Source organism: Cyclopterus lumpus, chromosome 11 (genome assembly GCF_009769545.1).
Source record: "Cyclopterus lumpus isolate fCycLum1 chromosome 11, fCycLum1.pri, whole genome shotgun sequence".
NCBI classification, from domain to species: Eukaryota; Metazoa; Chordata; class Actinopteri; order Perciformes; family Cyclopteridae; genus Cyclopterus; species Cyclopterus lumpus.
The window spans coordinates 7,048,648-7,067,176 of record NC_046976.1 but is presented as its reverse complement, the minus strand read 5'-3'; the positions used below and the strand labels follow the sequence as shown (position 1 = coordinate 7,067,176).

General features: G+C 45.0%; 1 protein-coding gene across 3 annotated transcripts in view; it reads right to left on the bottom strand.

Annotated features, from left to right (window-relative positions):
• Positions 1 to 7,112: 7,112 nt before the first annotated feature.
• The window catches only part of trim46b (tripartite motif containing 46b), an 11,769-nt gene continuing 352 nt past the window's right edge, over positions 7,113 to 18,529 (bottom strand). Inside the window, exons 1-12 of one of the 3 annotated variants that reach the window (XM_034545339.1) lie at positions 17,975 to 17,998; positions 15,890 to 16,148; positions 15,523 to 15,676; positions 14,834 to 15,032; positions 13,870 to 14,016; positions 13,413 to 13,508; positions 12,485 to 12,738; positions 12,050 to 12,171; positions 11,487 to 11,825; positions 9,812 to 10,041; positions 9,334 to 9,401; positions 7,113 to 7,583 (exon numbers count right to left, since the gene is read on the bottom strand). In XM_034545339.1, the coding sequence (XP_034401230.1) occupies positions 7,148 to 7,583; positions 9,334 to 9,401; positions 9,812 to 10,041; positions 11,487 to 11,825; positions 12,050 to 12,171; positions 12,485 to 12,738; positions 13,413 to 13,508; positions 13,870 to 14,016; positions 14,834 to 15,032; positions 15,523 to 15,676; positions 15,890 to 16,148; positions 17,975 to 17,998 (2,328 nt within the window). In that variant the 3' untranslated portion in view covers positions 7,113 to 7,147. Of the gene's footprint in view, positions 7,584 to 9,333; positions 9,402 to 9,811; positions 10,042 to 11,486; positions 11,826 to 12,049; positions 12,172 to 12,484; positions 12,739 to 13,412; positions 13,509 to 13,869; positions 14,017 to 14,833; positions 15,033 to 15,522; positions 15,713 to 15,882; positions 16,149 to 17,974; positions 17,999 to 18,529 lie in introns of those variants that run through there. The other 2 variants (XM_034545337.1, XM_034545338.1) reach the window with 2 other exon arrangements.

The following is an 18,529-nucleotide window of genomic DNA, read 5'->3' as shown; positions in this document are numbered from 1 at the left end:
CACGCTCTTCTTGAAACGTCACCTGGCCCTCGCAGATTCCTTTTCGTGCCGGGACAGACCACGTTGAGTGAAGCCGAGTTTGTGGGATGACTTTACAAGTGGCTCCTCAGACAGGTGAGGTGACCACGGATCAACCCAGAAGCCTTGGCCCGGAGAGGCCCCCGTGATACAGCTCATCAGGGGTCCCGAATTCGAAGCGGGGGGCTGACGAAAGTCTTGACGTTGATAAGCGCAGCGCTCTTGAATATCCTTGAGCCAAGATCATTTGTGGACAGGGAGAGTCTGCATGAAATTGCCGAGATAATAGTTGCGAGACCCCCGCGCTACTTAGGGCCTACTTAATGAAGTCTTGGGCTACGCAAGTGGGTGTAAGGTCAGAGTGTGGTCAAGTGTGACCAGCCTGAGCCATGTGAGAATAGCACTTGTCTTGCCCTCGGTGCCCCCGAGTAAAGACACACACCTGTTTCAGCTGCTGCTGTGACGGGCGCGGCGCAGTGGCAAACGGTGGAATGCATCACCCCCCACCCACCCCTCTTTTTCTCTCTCTCTCTCTCTTTCTCTCTCTCTCCACGCTGTCCTAATGAATCTCATCACGCGGCCTGTGATTGTCCTACTAGTGCTTTGTTTGTTGACCTTTATAAGACGTCATTACTTATTATCTTCATGGGTTGTGTAATTTGGCCCCTTAACACAACCCCCTCAACCACGGCCCCCATGTGTGTGTGTGTGTGTGTGTGTGTGTGTGTGCGTGTGTGTGTGTGTGCACGTGTGTGTGTGCGTGTGTGTGTGTGATCAAATGCGTCTTGTCAGTGTAACAGCCATTAACAATGAACAACGGGCATACGCTTGATGATGTCTCCCTCCTCCCTCCATCCATCGTCTCCTCTCACCCTGGAACACAATGTCCTTTAGCATTACCATTATTGACAGGGGAACTAATTGGCACATGGTTATGGAAGTTCCCCTTGGGCCATTTTAAATTGGACTGCACAATTTCCTCCGATGTCTGATGGGCGAGTCTGCGCACGGGACCCGGGGAGGTATTGATTATAAATGTATTAATGTGGGTCAGTGCTGTGTGCTCAGCATGGGGCGGCTGATGTAGGGCTGCATGTCTAGATGAGAGCAAACTGACTTCATCTTGTGTTTACATAACGGATGGTAATGGGAGGAAGAGGGAAATGTTGTCCGGTAGTCTTATCTGCTCACCTTTGATCGATGCGTTCCACGCAGGTGTTAGTGAGAGGCAGCTCCTGCTTCGGTGAATCTGACTGCTCGCCATGTGCAGCTGCAGACCGTCAGCAGGGCACACATATTTTCTGCCAATACCACATTGATTTCAGGGCAGACACTGCGAACTTTATCGCCTCATTTCACTGATGTAATGAGGGGGCTCTGGAGAAAATGGGCCACGCATTAGCTAGCCAAACACCGCCAACGAAACATGGAGTTACATAGAAAAACTCATTAAGTCCAGTCAGCATCACTGCCTGCATACCATAAATTGCCTTTGGTCTCTCGTTATGCAGACGATGTCCTTTCCTGCTCCACTGGATTAGGCCTGGCGTTCAGGGCATGTTGGGTAGCAGGATCAGAGGAATCATGTGGGTTCAGTGACCTGGGCACACATCGATATGCTGTTCTGCAGGCTAATTACAATGCAATTTGCATTTAAATAATGATTGAGAAGTATGTCAATAATCGCCATTTCACAGTTACAGATCCGTCATCGGAATCGCACAAATTCACTGTGCATTCGTCGATGCCCTCGTGACCGCTAGCGACTTCATGTTGGGAATAAAAAAGGGTCAAGGATTATGGATTTGTATGTGGGCAGTGGGTAATACCTTGAAAGCTGATTGCGGCCGCCTCGGGCAGGCGTGTCTGTCTGTCAATGCCTGTAAATGAAGTTGGTTTGGTGAAACTGCTGCTCCGTGGTCCCGTCTGGACACTAGCCATATTGTCCCCCCACCCCCCTCACCCGCCTTGTTCAACTCCAAAGACTGCGACTGCTTGACCTTTTAGAAATCTGACCCCTGAGGCTCCGTGCCGCTCCCCCAGGCACCTGCCAACCTTTCACCTCTTCACTGCGTGAGCATCTGGAAGGTGAGGAGGGACAGACGAGGCGGCCGGGGTGGGCTGTTGTGAAGTATTGACATGGTAACAGATAGGACTACGGAGTTGTCAGACTTCAGAGACATGGTTAGACTGTTTTCCTCCTCTCACTGATCAAGCACCAACTCCCCCTCCTCCGCTTCATGTTCTGTGTACGCCTGTGGGTGTGTGTTGTCTCTTCTTCTGACTGTTTCTGTCTTTTATTTCTGCCCCCCCCCCCCCCCCTGTCTGTCTTTTATTTCTCTTTCTGTACACACGGATCAGGCAGGCTATGATGTATGCACAGCTGGTCTCGACAGAGCTGTCCAGGAAACGTGTGGTTTACAGATCCCCTGTTGACACACTGACTTGACTTGCCTTTCACTTTTCAGAGACCTGGAATTTTAACAGTGCAGGGGCTATTGAGGTCCGACTCAGCATGTTTTCGACCACAGTGGAAAACCACACAAAATGTGCTGCGTCCTGACTTACTTACTCCCTGAATGGATGTGTCACATAGTACATAAAGCTCAACCAGAAATGATGGTTCCTAACCACACGTGCAATGGTGCAATGGTGCAATGGTTCCACACCTGCTCACGCCATTTCTTACAAAGAAGTGTGTGTCATTAGTCTCGCTAAAATGTTATTCCACACCGGTTATATGGAAACAATAATATCCCAGGTACAGGCAGACTGTAGAGATATATGTCTGAAGTTAGGCCAGCCTTAAAGTTACACTTTAGGGCCAAACACTGGGTAATATAGTTTGGTCCACTTCACACTTGTGATCCAAAAGACAGACTTTAATGGTTTAAACCAGTGAACCATTATTTTGGGTTCAGAATGAAATCGTTTCGAAAGGATGACATCTCCACATTTCAGACTGGGATTAAAACGGAGATAACTTTCATTTGAGTCACTTGGAGGCACATACTTTTAACATTTGACCTTTTTAAAGGGTAACTTTGGTATCTTTTAACCTGGACCCTGGTATGGAAAGGAAAGTAAAACTAAATAACTTGTGTTTCTATTACTTTTTTTGCTTGATCCGGTCTTTTTGTTAGTGTGCCATGTGAACATTGGAAAGTGAGAGTTGAAGAGAGTGTTGTGTCATTGTGTTTCTTCTAAAAAGATTTCCAATTGTTAAGCTGATTTTGACAGTGAGATTTTGTTAGATACACAAACAAACAGACCGGATCAAGCAAAAAATAACAACATTTAATTTCTCTGTCCAGTCCTTTCCATAATGCTGTCTTCACAACGGCTCTTCAGAATGGGTGTCGTCATGGAGACCACGTCCATATTTCACACCATCTACGGTCTTTGTGCTAAGCTAAGCTACCCCGCTGCAGGCCAAACAACTTATATTTAATGAACAAACATGAGAGTGACATCTACCTTCTCATCTAACTCCAATAAGCACATTTCCTGAGACGTCGAACTATTCCTGTAATGTAGCCTTTGATGTCGCAGGGCACTCTAATGGTCCGATGCGCTGTGCGCAGGCGGATTTATGCCGCTACAAAGCAACGCATAATACTCATTGCATCGTTAAGCAGAGAAAAACAAAGTGCACTCCACAAATCCAATATAGGAGGATATGCCACTGGAGAGTAAATGTTAAACAGAATTAGCCCTGTGTCTTCTCTCACAATGGCAGTGCACTAGGTTACAGTATGTGGCCATATGGGCTCAGTCTCGCATTACTGTCACCCCTCATTTATCATAGTGAGGGAAGACGGCCCAGCCATGCCGCTCAAATCCTCTTAGCCAACATTTAGCTGATTGATTTTTTTGTCCCCCCCCCCCCCCCCTTCTACCTCTATTCAGATTACCAATGCGATAAAAGCAGGAAGTAGTATATTATTCATTCTGCTCCATCTCATGGGAGGGTGGATGTATGGACGGACGAGAAAGAGAAACATAAATGTTTCAGCTGTGGCCACGTCTGGGAGAATAATATCAAGACCAAGTTATTGAGTTTTAAGGCAGGGCAAACTGAGTAAAAGAAATCAATGACGTGAGTGTGATTCAATCGCTCTGGAAATAACCTGTAACATATGGAGAGGAAGAAATTAAGAGATGCCACCTCTTGTGATTGTAATGTGGAGGTCTGTCCTCATGAGGATGAATAATGAATCTGAAAAGTCCACAGCTATAAAAAAGTGCAGGTAGCGGCTGTCATAAACTGAACTTGCAACGGAAACACATTTTCACATTTTATTTCACCCCCTGCCTGCTTAATTCCTACTGCAGGCCTCCACCGCAGAGATCCACCGTAATGGTTTGGACTCAACAGTTTGACGCAGGTTCCCCATAAACAACGCATTCCTCTTCAGGCTATAGAAACCACAGAGCGGATCCAACAAACAAATCAGGTCTCGAACATGTGGTTTAGCTCCATGTTGTTTAAGACAAGCGGATTCCAACAGACTTTGTCTCTGTGTTCTCCAGATGGCGGCGCACACTGTCTCTCACAGATTGTATGCAGCTCTTAGATCCTTCATTTATTCCGATGAGTCCCTCCCCCCATGCTCTCCCACTGAACTATGCTAAATGATGATCGTGGAGATTATGTATTGGTAATTCCTACCAGGACTTTAAAAGAATGCCCATGCTGTGTGCTCAATACTTAGCGGAGGGATTATGCAGACCCCTACATGTGGTGTTGTGGCTGCATACCACCAGTCAGACTAAACCCAATCTGTTACAGATTTGGACTAAAGAAGAGAGGTGCAGCAAGCTCAAGGGGGTGGGTGGAGGGCTGTGCCGTGCTGTATTTATGCGTTACAGTACATTCCACTTCTTCTATATCATAGGGGATCAGAGCTAAACCTCCCTTTGGAAGCAGTACTTTTATCTGTGTATTAAGGCGTTAAAAAAAAGAGCATTGGCTTGTGTCAAGGCTGTGCGCTCTATATATTTTCTCGATTCAACGTTCTTTTTTTTTCTCCTACATTTTTTATTTTCCCTTTGTGGATCGAGGCAAACCCAAATCCCTCAACAGTTTCCCCTTTAATGTTGGTCCAATTAAACACACATGTGGATTTTCATATTGAACCTCATAAAAGGTAAACGCCAGCGATTTACATTGCATTTACATAAGGAATGCTAAGTACCTACACGTGTGAGGTGTTAATATCTTTATCAGAAGCAGATGGCCATCACTATTCATTATTCTTATCCAAGGTGTTTCATTGAGACAGAATCTCTTCATCCAGTCTGTTTCTGATTGCAAACTGTGATTAGCCAATAGCGTCTTTTGCATTCATAAAACTAAACTCGCGCTATATTCAGTACATCAGAGGCCATGTAGGACTAAAGGACACGTCTGTTGTTAAGTTAACTTTTTATTGCATGTGTGTAAACAATAAAGTTTGATTCATGGTAATTCCTCCACATAGGCTTTTGGCAGGAAGTGCTATTCTGTACATATCAAAACTTGGCATGAATCTTCTAGTTTTTACTTTATGATGGTTGTCCAAATCGGCCAACAAATGTAAAGGTTTGTGTGCTGGTGTAGTCATTTATTATTATGGCTATCAGTGATCATCAATCAAAGTGTGGCAATAGTCAAGCATATTTATTTTGTCCGAGACTTTAAATGATCCCCCTTTTCGTCCTAGTATTGCCTTATATTACAACTTGTATCATACAGTACCTTTCCAAAGAATGAATAAAATGAACTGTAAGTAAAGACAGAAACTGTACTATCAATTGTGAATGTAACAAAAAAAGGCAGGTGGTATATACTCCATAAAAGTAAATGTAGTTTTAGGAGGAGATTCGGAAAACGATGCCAATTTTTCCAATTTGCGATTTTTAAGAGCGCATTTCAAAGTGTGTGCCTGCCAATATCCTGTAAAGAAGGACCATTCATTTGGAAAATGGGTCCAATTATTTTTCTTTCCAAATATAAATATTCTGACCATTACAATAGCTGCAGTGTGTTCAGATGAGCTCTTCTACTGTGACTTGCTGCACCCTGGTGGTGAAACAGGGGAGAGCCATCCTCTCAGAGAAGATCGGAATTCTGAAAAACTGGATGGAGCAGGATTCAAATCAGGCAAAACCAACATCAAAAGGAAACAGAAGGTGTTTTAGTAATTCAAATTTGTGTTTATTCAGTGGTTATGTACTTAATCCATTTTTCTTTTGCAAATATTCTGCCAGCAGGTGAAGTTGATACATGGATTTAATCGTTTCTTAAATAAGAAGCTCATTAACTTACAATCAAGCACTTTTCACCGTCCACCAATGAATCAATGCTGTTATCAGTCAAACCACACGCAAAGATGCACATAGGGAAGCAAACACACACACACACACACACACACACACACACACACACGCACGCACACATCAGACTCATGTATTTGAAACACAAAACAGCAATACAAACAGAATAGTGGGAACCAGTGATTAGCTGTGCAGCAGAGGTATAATTGGAGCTTCTAATTACACTATCGCCTCATTGTTCCTCTCTATCTCTAATTTACCACATTTACATCCCAGAAAAACAATAACTTTGGTCGGGGATCACAATGGGTGAAATCTGTGTGGTTGAAGACAAGTTTAGTTGTAGATTCAATAGTCAAGGCCTTTTTTTTCCTTCTTTTTTTTTTACACACATATATCTCTAAAACATAAGAGTTCATAAGCTTTAAACATTACGGGCAAATAACAGAGTAAAAGCTTCTACGTGGAGGACGACATTGTGTGGCGCTGTATCTACATGAGCTTTATAAATGTATGCAATATAGCCTGGCTACAAGTGCAAGCATCAAATATATAATATAATATTGAGTGCTGGATATACCAAACACTACTTAAGCGATAACTCTTGCAAAACTGCATATAACAAAAATGTTAGAAACTTAATTACATTGCATATTTGTTGCTATAGAAACATTTTCTTGTACAAAGAAAATTAAATACAAAACAAAATCGCTGAGATGTCTAACTTTTCGCTCTAGCTGAGTAAATACTTCACAATTACAATTACATTCCAAATAACCACAAGACCTCAGATCAGCCGTCAGTTGTTCTTTCAATTAGAGACACGGGTTTGGATGGTTACCCTTCTGACCGGAGTCTGGTCTGCATTGCGATTGGCCACCAGCTCCTGCAGCTGCAGAGCCCCCCCACCAATGAAACAGAAAGCCGGGCACACGGGGCCGGAGCAATCCACGTGACCTTCCCACAGAGGTCGAAGGGAGTGGGCATCGTAGAAGGTGACGCGACCCTTCTCAAAGTCAAGGCACACACCGAGCCGAGGGGGCAGCGGGTAGGTGAGGCCCGCGGAGGAGGAGGGGCCGGTGCCGTTGGTGATGGGGTCCCGGATACCGTTCCCATGGCTACTGTGGTGGTGGTAGTTATGCTGGGGCAGGTAGATCTTACCCATCCCCATCGTGAGGAAGCAGAATGGCGGAGCAGAGTCCAGAGCATCCTCTGCTCCGCTGTCATGACCACTGTCCGGGTCGTAGCTGGAGAGAGAGCGCAGTTTGAAAACAATTGTTACGGATGAGTCATCTTCTTATGTTAAACTGCTTATTTACTTTGATCTATTACTACATGCAGTGGCAGTTATTTTACTTTAGTAAAAGTACCAATAAATCAATGTAAAAATACTTCAATACATCAACGTAAAAATAGCCCAATAGAAGTAAAAGTCCTGCATTCAAAGTCCTACTTAAGCAAAATCTCATACTCATTCTGCAAAATGGGCCTTGTGACTAACATGTTATTATATAATATATTATTTGATTGGTAATACTGAAGCACCAATGTGTAAGCACTATTTTGCTGTTGTAGCTGGTTGAGGTAGAGGTCAACTTGGAGGTCAGGCTCCCTCCAAAGGGGTCATAATATAAATCTGAAGGGTTTCAAAAAATGAAAATGAAAAATGAATAATTTCTGCTACTTCAATTTGTATTCACCTCAAGGCCTTTACATGAAACCACCTGAAAGGTTTCTAGAAGAAATCCCTCTCTGGTGGAACAGCTAACCAACCAGACATTGCTTTTGCATCAAGAGTCCCAGGCCAAATGGGGTTAGGAACCACAGGTTGCTTCAACACAACGTTGGAGAGGAGCCGTCCTGCGCAGAATCGATCACCGCCGACCGGCGCACAACGCATGCCGGTTGGATTTGTGTCCGACTTGATCCCGACAGTTTTTAGAGCCAAGCGCCGCAGTTGCTCTCCACCAAATGCGTGACCCAATACATCATGGGAAACGCCTGGCTGTCGCCAAAACAAAGAGCTAATTTGCTCTTAGATTTGACAACAAACACCAAGTTTTGTAGAGGGGCAGTTTATCTATATAAATAACATCTTGTCACATTCTGCTTCTCGGTCCCTCCCTCCAGCGGCATTTCCACTTCCTCATTCCTTGCCTTTCTCTTCCTGTGCACCAGATTCTCTCGAAACCTTTTCTCCTAACCCAGTCACCTGACCTTCCTCACCCTCCCGCTCGCCAGTTCCCACTTTTCCCTCATCATCCTTGCAGTTGCGTGACATTCCCCACTCACTCCCCTGCTTCCCATTTCCTTATTTGCTGGATGGAGTCTGTGAGACTGTGAGTCTCATTTCTCCATTTTGTTCCTCCTCGTCTTTGCAAAAGTGTTTTTGTGACATAGAAAAGAGGCGTGACACACAGTTGAAAATCCATCCACCATACACATGTAACTGTTCCTTTTTTGTATGAATAAGTTGTTGTTATTTAAGATGATGAGATGCGATCAGTTGAGTATAGCGGCCTCATTAGAAGAAGTTTTAGTCCCACTCCTCAATGACCTTGATACTACTTTCAGTTTCATCTTGAATGTAGGCTTCATCAAGTTACACTACTATAATTGTGACATAGTAGTTTATTATGCAATATATACAAACACACACACACATATGCATATATACACTCATGCTTTTGATGTTGCCTGATCTTTTTTGAACTGTATATTTTCTTATACCCCTTTGTAATGATGTGCCTGTTTGGACTGACTTTCCTGGTTATTGGTCGGTGCCTGGCTCTGGTTTTTCAAACACGTTCATACTTTCTGCTTTGTCTGCATTTGGGTCGTATCGCTGTTACCTCATACTCACCAAACTCTATTTCATCCAATGTAACTTGTAACTATAGAGCTATCTATCAAATGTAGATAATATTCCCCCCTGAAATGCAGTGGAGAAATAGAAATACCAAGTCAAGGAGCTGAACTACTACTACAGGTACTCACCGGGGGCTGGCCATGTCTTGTGGAAGGTGAAACCACTCCTGCAGCTTAGATTCCAGACCAACGCCCACCTGTTCAAAAAGAAAAAAAGCAAGCAATCTTTTTGCAAATCTTCCCACAACAGATTGATCTAGATCTCTGTTTCCTCATTTGATTATTTAGGGATACAGAAATACAAACATCATCATCCCATTCTACTAAAAGTCGAAACACTCATTTTAGAATGTGTTACAGGCGAGGTAACTGTCAATCAAATCTGACCAATCCTAATGAAGAAGATCAGCTGGGTTTTACATTTGTAAAATAAAACATAGTTTTGTTTGAAACTTTAACTATATAATTGTTGCTTATGTTGTCAGAAATATTGATTATCATCAAGAAAAACTTGAAACCAAACCTTCCACGTGCTGGTAGTATGCACTAATATGATGTCGTATTCAGTACATAACATATGCAGAATGTACTACTAGAATTGACTAACCTTCACGAGGTAAGACCCAGGCTCCACTGAGCATGCCCAGTAGTGCCTTCCCTGTGTAATAGCCACATCCCCGACCAGAAGGTCCGAGGTCAGGTGACAGGAAGTGAGGGCGTGGTCAGCGGCCTGCAGCAGGGACAGACCGGGGACGCTGCGAGCACAGCGCTGCTCTTTACTGACCACCAGCCGGTCGGCATGGAGACCCCAGCGAGAGTCCAGGTAGAAGTTGAGCACTGGGAGGAGACAGGGATGGAGGACACAGCAGAGAAAAGGAAAGGGGGGGGGGAATGAGACAGGTGCATTCAAAAAATGACATATTGGGGTTTTAGTAGCGGCAGGAGACGCTTGGGAGGCAACAGAGGGAAAGTGGTACATATTTACAGTCCGAAAGCAGCAGGGAGACGAAAAATGAGGAGAATACAAGGCAATTGAGAGGACAGACTATAGGGGAGAGAGCAGGCATGCACCTCCTCGCAGCAGCGCTGGAAGAGAAAAGGACACTCATCTATAAATTGATGACTCGGGGAGTAAAATACAGAAGGTATCACAAAGAAGCTCCGGCTGCGGGGAGTGCAGATTTTTCCAGAGGAAGTAAATTTACAGAGGGAACATACGCAATAGCAGGGAGGAAAAACAGCCTACTGGGGCACAAGGAAGTCACCAATCACTCAACTCAACCAACCGAAAAGCCCCGGATCGGAATCCGATCCATGTTGTTAAGCCTCGCGTCTTAACAAACGGCAAACCTCATCAGCGCTCTGACAGATCTCGTTATAGAGCCGGAGGCAGGAGGGTGAGTGGGGTTCTCGATGGGGGTGGAAGAACAGAGGATGCACGGGATGACCACCAAGAGAAAGAGGAGACGAGTATGGGGGGTTCAGCTGGGTGGTCAACGGATATGAATGCACTTCTTACGTTCCGTAGGAAGCTTGTAGGTTGGCAGCTTTGAAGGAGCGCAGAAGCAGATGACAAGTATAAAGCTGTGAAATGGAAATAAAACATGAGAGAGGGATGAAGTATTAAAAGTGAGGATGTGAGAAAGTGGTGGACGAAAATTGGAGAGGAGAAGATGGGAATGGGCAGGAAAAAAAGAGAATGAATTGTTAATTGCTCATTATGGAAACCATCCCGTATGCTTTTAAATAATAGCAGGTGTGAAGAGATGAATGGCTCCAGGGCGACGGAAACTACAACTTGCTGTGTGGATATAATTACTTTTTTTTGGGTAGCTATCATACACGCGTCACTGATTTAAGTCATTAACCAAAAACAAAAGGAATACTCTTGGATAGATGAGTAGAAGATGCTTTCTGGGTTCTGGCACTTTATGCTGGATGATCCTTCTGACATCCTCTTCTTTTTTAAAGGAAATGAAAAGATAATCCCAGTTTACAATACATAAAGTACTGTTAATTTAACTGTTATTCTATTTGAGTTTATTTCTATCTTCGACTACTTTTAAATCATTTTGATATGTTTGTATTATCTTGTTTTCTTTTACATCTTGTCTCGTCTGTCCCCACTTGCCCAGTAGATTTCTGCAGGACCACATTTCGCCATAATGACTCACACACACAGTCTCACAAGATGAAAATATTACGAGCCACATCCTGTCGTTATCATAACTGGGCTAAAAAGGACCCCTTTTTACAGCGAAAGCGTCTGTGGTTACTCTCACCTGGTGCAGGAGGAGTGTGCAGGTACACCTCCTCGCTGTACTCTCCGTAGCCGGCCTTGTTGCAGCCTCTCACCCGCAGCACGTACACACTGTCCATCTCCAACCTGTCAATCACCGCGCTGGTCCCGCTCACTTCATCCAATCGTTGCCAGCCCCAGCGGGCGGCGGACAATCCTCCTCTGACGCCGCCCCTAGACGCTCCTCCTGGTACGACGCCCCGACGGCGGTACTCAACGGAGAAGTGCCAGGCAGACGCTGAGTCTTGGGGCAGTCGCCAGCACAGAAAGAGCTGGTCATAGGCCAGGGTGTGCTGGGTATCAATCACTGGAGCTAGTGGAGCTGAGACAAAAATGGTTTTATTGTACACGAATAAGTCCAATCTGGAGGTTTACTGGTGATCGTTGAACTTCCACCTTCCCGTCACCGACTAACATTCACCTCCTACATTAGTCTTCTTCATATGACAGTGTAAGAGAGATAATACATCTTCTACTCCCTTCCTTCATTATTGGTTGTTTCCCTTTCCCTCCTGCTCCCATCCCCCCATCCCTCCCCCTCCTCACCCTGGATGAAGTTCAAATCTGTCAGGAGTTTGAGTTCTTTGGAGACGTCCAGCTGGAAGTGTCTGAAGGATGGCTCAGCAGCCAGAGTGAAATGCTGGAGGTTCTCAATCGCTTTGTTGAACCTGGTGCAGCGAAAAACAGACAGAGCAGTGTTAGAAGCATGAAGGAGGAGGAGTGAGGGGTGAGACCGACTGATGAGGAAGAAGGTGTGTGTGATAGTGTCAACCAATACCAAAAAAGTATCAACAATGCCACTTTGTCTATCACTCACTGAGACCATTTCTTTTGTTTCTGAATGCACAATAATCTCCAACTAATTGTGAGTTAAAGCTGTTGGAATGGGAGAAGAAACCGAGAGAATCTAACGAGGAAAGGAAAACAAATCTAGGATCGGTTGACATGCCAAAACAAATAGGACAAGAGCAAACAGAAAACCTGTTGTGGGTCTGGCGAGCAGCCTGCACAAAGCAGGGCTGGTCTGTCTCTTTCAGCAGCTCCTGGGTAAACGCCATGAGTCCTGTGTGTTCCATTAAGCCCCGTCTCTCCGCCACTTGAGCGGCCAACGCCTCGCCACGTTTCTTGCGCGCCATCTCCAGAGCCTGGGTGTGCGTAGCGTGGCGCTCGGCCAGAGCGGCCGTCAGGTCCCTGATGCTCTGTGCCAGCTGCTCTCTGGCGGACACACTGTTGACCTGTGGAAGAAGGACGCGGGCGGACAGCGCTCAAACATGTGGCCTTTACGTCGGGTGGAAAAGAGCCTGCGTGGCAGATTGTAACACCACGGTCATAATGGACAGACTTACTGCTGTGCACTCCATGACATTCAGCCATATAGCGACTAACTCAATATCAAACAATCATCTGTTCTACACATATTGATCATAATATTAAGTATTTATGCAATATATTTATTAATTGTATAGTCATTTTTTACTCTCATGACAACTTAGCAAACCCAATCCGCCGATGGAGGCCGTGATTTGCAGCTAAAAGCTCCGGGAGGAATTTAGTTACTGTCCTCATGAGTTCTGACAACATTTATAAACCGTATTAAACTGGCCTATAAATGAGTTTTTACATACGTAAAAACAAATCAATCTTTAATGTACACACTCCTACGGGATCTGGATGCTTCACAGGAGGAGTTACAGGCTAATTGTTGGTGAATACAGTAAAAATACAAATACAATAATAAAGACATATATATGATTACAGCTTAATTATATTGTGCAAACAATGTAGGAATGTATATAAACACAAGTCTGTCAAAGAAGCTGGTAAAAAAAAGAAATACGGACAGGAACCTGTAGTTTTATGGTGTTCAGCTGTTACAGGGATTCAATGTTCAGCCCAAAGTTTTAATCACCTCAGTCTGAGTGATGGAACTCTCCAGCTGGGTAATCTGACCCAGAACGGTGTCCTGGTTGGCGAGAATGTAGTTCATCTCCTTCGTAATCTTCTCCTGTCAAATAAACACAAAATGTATACAATAAACACACACCAGACGGCTCAATCGTTACACATGAAGTTGATCAACGTTTACCGGCGTGTGCTGTACGACGCTCGTCTCTGGTACACTGGTTTTAAACATTTTGAAATAATGCAACTGCATCAGTTCTTAATTTTATTTTGCCAAAGCAAAGCAAATAAGCTTGAGTCCTTTACTAATGTAAAAGTATTGCCTACAGGTCCAGACCTGCGACTTTGTGCTATTAGTATAAATGTCAGTCTTATATGTCTATTTCTATGAACTATTCTATGTATCAAGCCTTTAATTTTGCCGAGTATTTAGAGGAACCCAAATGTCAGAGTGCGAGTCGTACCTTCAGCGCTTGGTACGCGTGGGACACGGGCAGGATCTTGTGTCCTGTGTGGACACGCCGCAGTTTGCAGAGCGGGCAGAGCAGCCGCTGGCAGGTCCGACAGTAGAAGTGCAGTTTCTCCTGGTCGTGCTCCGGACAGGTCAGAACCTGAGCACGAGAGCCGAATTACACACACAATTCAGGAGAGGAGGTTATGATGAGGAAGCGTGTGTGTTTATGAAACATCAAAGTGCCACATGGTTCCGAAGGAATACAGTTAAGAACATAGTTTATTAGTGTTTTGTATGCATATTTGTTATCCCAGTGGTTGATTGAACAACCTGGCCCAAATGTTATCTAAAAATATCAGGCTTTTGTGTTTGTGTCAAAAAGTAAGATCTGTGTCATATTTCGAGTGGGCAAAAACACAAATCTTGGTACCGCTTTTTAATAATGCACCATGTGCTTTACATGTTATGACACACTGGATTTATTGATCAGCTATTGATTTGCTTTTGGGTCGCCAGGTTGCGAAACATTACACTTTATATTTCTATTAATCAGTGGAAGCCTCAAAGTTCTGTGGACCAAAATCCGTTTCTCAACAGCTCCATATATTAACCACTTAGAAGTTAATTCATCCATGTAAATACACTTTATTATTATTATTATTATTATTAGTATTATTATTATTATTATTATTATTATAACAAACCACCTTTTAGAACTGCATGCTTAATGGTTTATACGTCCGTTATCAACACAAAGAAAGGATCACAACATCAATCAAAGAAATGTTTTCACAATAGCAACCCGAAAAATCTTTTGCAATGCACACAACTTACACTGTATCTATGAAAGAGCCTTAAGTTGTCCCAAAGGTTTTTAAATGTTGTGATTTTTTAAATAATGTATTGAATCTCTGTAAATACAAGTTGATGGTAGCGTATTATTAAAAATGTAGAGCAGCAGTGATTGGTCTTACCTTTGGTCTGAAGTTGAGCGTGGGCTGGATATGTTCATGCTGTGCTCTCGGCGTCCCCCACGGGTGATACAGCTTGAAACACTCATTACAGAAATTGGTCCTGCAGTCAGCGCAGCCCTTGGTGGCCTCCAGAGCCTGAGGAGGCTTACAGAACTGGCACATCACGGCCACGCTGCCCAAACTCACTGTGTGTCGGTACCTGGTCGGGAGGAGATAGGAAGAGTAGGAAGGACTGATTTAACCTTTACGCAGGCGTGTTCCATTGTGATCATCTCATTTGTTATTAAGAGAGATCTGCCAACCAACATTCAGCGAACTAGAAAGGTGCTTCATCTCACAGGGGCGCAACCGCAACTTGAAGCATTTATTTAAGCTCCAGGTCTATTTTTTTCAACAATCTGCCTGTAAACGTGAGGTAAATGCTCAATAAAACAGCACAGAATGACTGTGTCTCATAAACGTTGGGAACACCTTTAAATGAGAGAGCAAGAGGCCCACTGTGAGAGAGGGAGCCACGTAGTATTGAATGGGTTATAAAGTGAAGCCACTGGACTATGGGAGCACACAGTCAGCCTCGCTCGCTACAATATGTTGCAGTGCACCCTCTGCAGGATTCATCAACAGTTGAATAATTACAATCGCAATTGGACATGTTCCCACACCCTCTGCTGTGTGTGTGTGGTACCTACCTCTCCACTATACGCTCCAAGGTGAGGTTGCGCAGACAGTCAGCAAGGCCCTTCTCTCCCAGCTCCACATCTCGGCCGCAGGGGATACAGGGGTACATCATCACCAGGGGCGGGCCCTCCTTACGGCGCCGCCCTGGATACGTCCCGTATCCCGGAGACCGGGGCATAGATGGCGAAGGCGGGTGGGGACCTTCGAACCAAGAAGAAAAGCCAGTTATGAGCAACGTATTGTATATTGATCGTGGTCTGACAGTGAATCAGGGGAATGTTGGGGGCAAGTATACAATCCAAAGCACTCACATCAAAATAAAAATGATTTCCCCCTCTACAGTTTAAATTGATATGGCGAAAGAATATTCCAAACCTGCCCGCAGCACGCGGTCAATAGGTCGCTGCTCAGCTTTAGGGGTCGGCCTCCGGGCCTGGCGGGGTGAGCGGGTGTTGGGCGTGGAGGCTGGGGAGTTGGGCTCTGGGGGGAGGTCTGGAGGCGGGTAGCCGCTTGCCACTAAGACCTCCGAGGCACACATGAGGCAGACGCTGTGCTGGCATGGCAGCACCACGGGCTGCTTGACGATGTCCTTACACACGGAGCAATGCAGCTCATGCTCCAGGCTCTTCATGTTGGACTGTCGGGGGCAGAGAGGTGAGGGTTAGGGGCTGCACATGGAACACACCGAGGGGCAGAAATGTGCACAGTTAGCCTGGAAGGGGAAAAGTAAAGCTTGCAGGTATCATTTTGAGTTTCTCCGATAATTACAAGTTTTGTTTTAATAAAGCAATATAAATCCCTAACCCCCTTACCAAAATCATTTTATGATAAGCTTTGAAATGTCCCATTTTGTATGAACAATAAAATCTGCAACATTTTGATTGAAATCAGAAACTATCTGATGAAAAAGACTTTAAGCTAATTATTAATATTAGGAATCTGACCGGGCACTCTGAGCCAGTTTTGTGTACTTGGACGTTTTTCGGTACTCAGGGCTCTTCATCAGCAATGAATAGACTGAAGTGAGAGAGAGAGACACGGCAATAAGAAAAAGCTGTCCCAGACATGCCACATAGGGCATCATTCTTGTTAAATATGGATAAAGGCCGTGCATTAATTATTAAACCACTGCACACAGTGCATCCCTTAAATCGCAACCCTGCATATGAACATGAGCTCTTTAGTCATTAGTCACGTATGCTTATGGATAACCATGAGATGGTGCAGCATTTTCAGTCTTCGTGGCATATTTTCTTTTACTCAGTAATTACTCAGAAGTATGACCCATGGTGAAATCGATAACAAGGAATAATACACTGTGCAAAGACACATTTCGCCACGTAATATGCATATTATTGGATGTTTCATTGTATTTAGGCGAGTGCTTCTCAGGTACCTCTCTGCTGAATCAGCACCTTCAGTACTCGATGTAACCACAGTGGCAGAGCTGGTGGTGGCGGTGGGGTGGGTGTGAAAAGCTGCACCTCTGGAGCAGTAAGCGTCTCAAAGTCCTGCTCAAGGACATTGGCTAGAAAAGGCCTCTCTGTAACCTGCTCAGACTACCGCGCCTCATTCATGATGAGACAGTCAAAGGGGACCTGTTCCTTCAGCCATCCCCCCTCACTGGTGTGTGTTATGATTACTCTGTTTTAGTGTTCACTCAGCATTTATTTCTTTGCTGTGGGATGGCTTACTTTCTTTTGCTTTACGGATGCCCTTGACTCACAACCTCAACCCGCGGCGCGAAGCTGTTGCAGGGCCAGAGGCAGCCGGCTCTGTCACTGTCACTATGAGTTCACTTCAAAACCAGGACCGGGCCAACTGACTGACCGTGCTGCTGCATAGAGAGGTTTGGGGACTGAGATGAGATGAGATGCAGCATCGGGACAGCTTATACCAGCACACCACAAACCACTGTTAACACCCCTGATTCTGTGGATGTGGATGCAGAATCAGTGGGCATTAATACACAGGGGACCATACACAGTAAATGTCCATTTGATTTGTAGGCTGGGAGCTACACATGGTGTTACACATGCAGCTGGAAGAAAAAATCACAAATCGGACTACAAGTGGATTGTGGAAAGCAATATCTTCCCAGTTTATATAGTCCAAGAGCTGCCGACACGTTTGAGACAGAATTAGTCTGCAGCGGGAGAAGAAACCCCCACGAGACATGCATGGCCTCCAGACGCTGCACATTGGATTAATTGGATGAATCAAAATAACCTACGTTCCTCCTCAGTCCAGCTCAGTCGATCTGTGTCATTCTCCAATGTCAACTCTGGCCTGCCTTTCTCTCCTCTAGCAATGTAGCCTATCGCAGTTTCAGGCTCGTGCTGTTCCAGCAGGCTGCGGACTAACCAGCGCGACGGACTGCGGCTCTGTTGTGCGCATCGCCGGTGGATCGTGCGCACTGCTAACGCTGAGCGTGAAACAGGCGATGCGACAGCGCATCCTTACCTTCACCTGGAACCTAGGCGCCATGGCAGGAGACTACGTGTGTGCCTCCAGTATCCAGAGAGCGCAGCGTGTCTCTTGAGGAGAGGGGAGGGGTTTGAGGCTTTTCTTCTTTTTTTTTAATCGGGAGCAATGAGCCGGTGAGATGGGGTCTACACGAAATGACACCCAGATGATGCTTATTTCCTGAGCTGTCCCATTTGCACACATCTCCTCTATTCGTAACCGTCTCCGCGGGTTACTGAGGTGTGTTCAAACCCCCATAACGGCCGATGCTACACGCAGCGGGCACAGAGACTTGTTTCTTCTTCCTCCTCTTGCCTCAGCACCCGACGGTCCTGCATCCCATCTCCATGGAAACGACCATCCCGCGAAATCCCAAAATAGAAACGTGTCTTTTCATTCTGCACTGCACGCTGTTTCGATACGTGATCATGTCTGAAACACGCTGATATATAATAAAAAGGAAGAGCATGTTTTTAGCTCGAGTCTGGCGTACCGGGGCATTTGAGGACCTCCGTTAACGGGGCTTTCAGCATCAAAACGACAGAACGAGTA